Source organism: Penaeus chinensis, chromosome 18, assembly GCF_019202785.1.
Source record: "Penaeus chinensis breed Huanghai No. 1 chromosome 18, ASM1920278v2, whole genome shotgun sequence".
Taxonomy (NCBI): Eukaryota; Metazoa; Arthropoda; class Malacostraca; order Decapoda; family Penaeidae; genus Penaeus; species Penaeus chinensis.
Window position 1 is genome coordinate 20,571,080 of NC_061836.1, and position 2,423 is coordinate 20,573,502.

Here is a 2,423-nt window from a genome sequence, read left to right on the forward strand (position 1 = left end):
TCCTGTCCACTTTAATTCATGAAATTTTTACAGATTTTGTGGTTGTACAAGTGCTAATAACTGTTATGATAAGAAATAAGAAAAATATTTACCACATTCAAGGAATGTGGTAAACAGTTAGGTCAAGTGACCCTACTATTTGACTCCTTGATGACTGTGCACTTGCAAAGCCACATATTTGTACCAAAAATCTTTAACAAAGGAAAACTACAGTGGACTGCCTATGTACCCAATGCCTGAGGGCTAATTAATACAATTAAAAGTAAATTTGAGCACTGAAGGGCTCTTGTTACCCATTTAGGGAACTGACATTTATGGTTAAGGAACTGCTGATGTTTGGAACAGGTTTATATAGAATTTTATACCAGCCTAACATTTTTCATGTTTTTGATTGTAGACCTACTACATCAAACATCCCTAATATTGCTTAAAGGATAGTTCCTGTGGACTGTTTCATATGCAGCATTCCAGATTTCATAGTGCATAGAAGCTATCTAAAGTGTGTTACATTATTATTGTATATATATTTTTTTTCATTAGAATCTGTCAACTAGAGTGGCATGAGTATTATGCACACAATATTTTAGAAATTACCAAAAGGAGATAGGAAGGTAAATCTCTCATTATCCTCAGGCTTTTTGGTTTACATAATATTAGTAGTATTTTAATATTCACTATTTCTTAAGGTTGCCGGGTGATAATGAGATTTCAATATTTTAAATTGCAATGAGAACTTGTTTAACGATAATAATTAAATGATCTTTTTAGTGGATATATTCTTGAAATAGTTTGATTAATTGTCTTTATATAAATTTCAGGCCAGAGTGAGCATGATAGCTTGGTTTATCACATGAGTGAAGACAGTGGTCTTGGCCGTGCAACTCCACCGCGGCGCGCCCCCTCTCCAGGAATGGCACGACATTTACCATCCCCTTCAGGCCCAGGATCCTTACCTCCAGGCCTTTTCTCCAAGAGGAAGCAGGCTGGATTTGATGATGCTGCTAGTGATATATCATCGACTGCAAGTTCGACAGCAGACTACCTGGGTAAGTATTCATGCTACTCTGTATGGCCAGGGAGGAAATGGTGTATGAAGAGCATGAGGGAACGGTTATTAAGACCCTTCCTTTTTTTAAGATCCCATAACTGATGCCAACCAAGAGTTCGGTTCATGTTTTTATTGGTGTTATGGCATTTTTCTGTGTTATTTATCAAACCTTATTATATCCAACAGGTCCAAGGTTATTTAAGCAGCCAACTGCAAAATCCAACAGAACAATCATACTCAATGCTGTTGAGTACTGTGTTTTCCCGGGTGCAGTCAATCAAACGGCCAAACACCGTGTCTTGGAGGAAATAGCACGATCTGAGTCCAAACACTTCCTTGTCTTATTTAGAGATGCTGGTTGCCAGTTCCGAGCCATTTATTCCTTTAATCCTGAAACTGAAGAAGTCTACAAGCTGTATGGAACAGGCCCAAAGCAAGTTACTGATAGAATGTTTGACAAGTTCTTCAAGTAAGTATGGGAACATTTTACCTAATGTATGGAAGCCTTATTGTAATAAAGATGTGATCAGAATAATTTGATTTACCTTCAGAAATGTCTGTTTAATAGTAATTTGTCAAATATTACTTTATATTGGTAATAGTGATCAATTTTAGCTTTATGTTGTCAATATTTTTTTAATGGTCTTTTTTTTTTTTCAGATACAACTCAGGTGGAAAATGTTTTTCTCAAATCCACACAAAGCACTTAACAGTTACTATTGATGCGTTTACTATTCACAATTCTCTGTGGCAGGGCAAGAGGGTCAACTTGCCATCCAAAAAGGACATGACACTTGTAATCTAAGTTTCTTAATAAACCAGCTTGTCATATAGAAAGACCTACAAACAATATATTTTGGTACTCATACATGTGCTGTGAGAATACTTATGTGTGTGTGTACTGTTTCGAAGATAAATATGTCAGTGCTTTTATAGTTATGTAATTCAGAGGTTCAGATGATGGTTCTTGCATTGCCTCTTTTTATGATTGTCTGATTAAAGTTATTGCTGTTATTATTATTATTATTATTATTATTATTATTATTATTATTATTATTATTAATATTATTATTAATTTCATTTTCATTATTATTATTATTAATATTATTGCTATTCCTATAATTATTATTAATATTTATGTCCTTGTTTTTATTGTTATCAGCCATGATCATGAGGAATGTGTATTTTTTTCTATTAGAGCGCTCTCTCTCTCTCTCTCTCTCTCTCTCTCTCTCTCTCTCTCTCTCTCTCTCTCTCTCTCTCTCTCTCTCTCTCTCTCTCTCTCTCTCTCTCTCTCTCTCTCTCTCTCTCTCTCTCTCTGTCTCTCTCTGTCTCTCTGTCTCTCTCTGTCTCTCTCTGTCTCTCTCTCTGTCTC

General features: G+C 35.2%; 1 protein-coding gene across 13 annotated transcripts in view; it reads left to right on the top strand.

The window, feature by feature from the left end:
- Positions 1–2,167, top strand: part of LOC125034532 — a 133,534-nt gene extending 131,367 nt beyond the window's left edge. For all 13 annotated transcript variants that reach the window (XM_047626395.1, XM_047626390.1, XM_047626391.1 and 10 more), the window contains 3 exons: positions 819–1,046; positions 1,235–1,517; positions 1,709–2,167. In XM_047626395.1, the coding sequence (XP_047482351.1) occupies positions 819–1,046; positions 1,235–1,517; positions 1,709–1,853 (656 nt within the window). In that variant the 3' untranslated portion in view covers positions 1,854–2,167. The remainder of the gene's footprint in view (positions 1–818; positions 1,047–1,234; positions 1,518–1,708) is intronic.
- Positions 2,168–2,423: the final 256 nt, after the last annotated feature.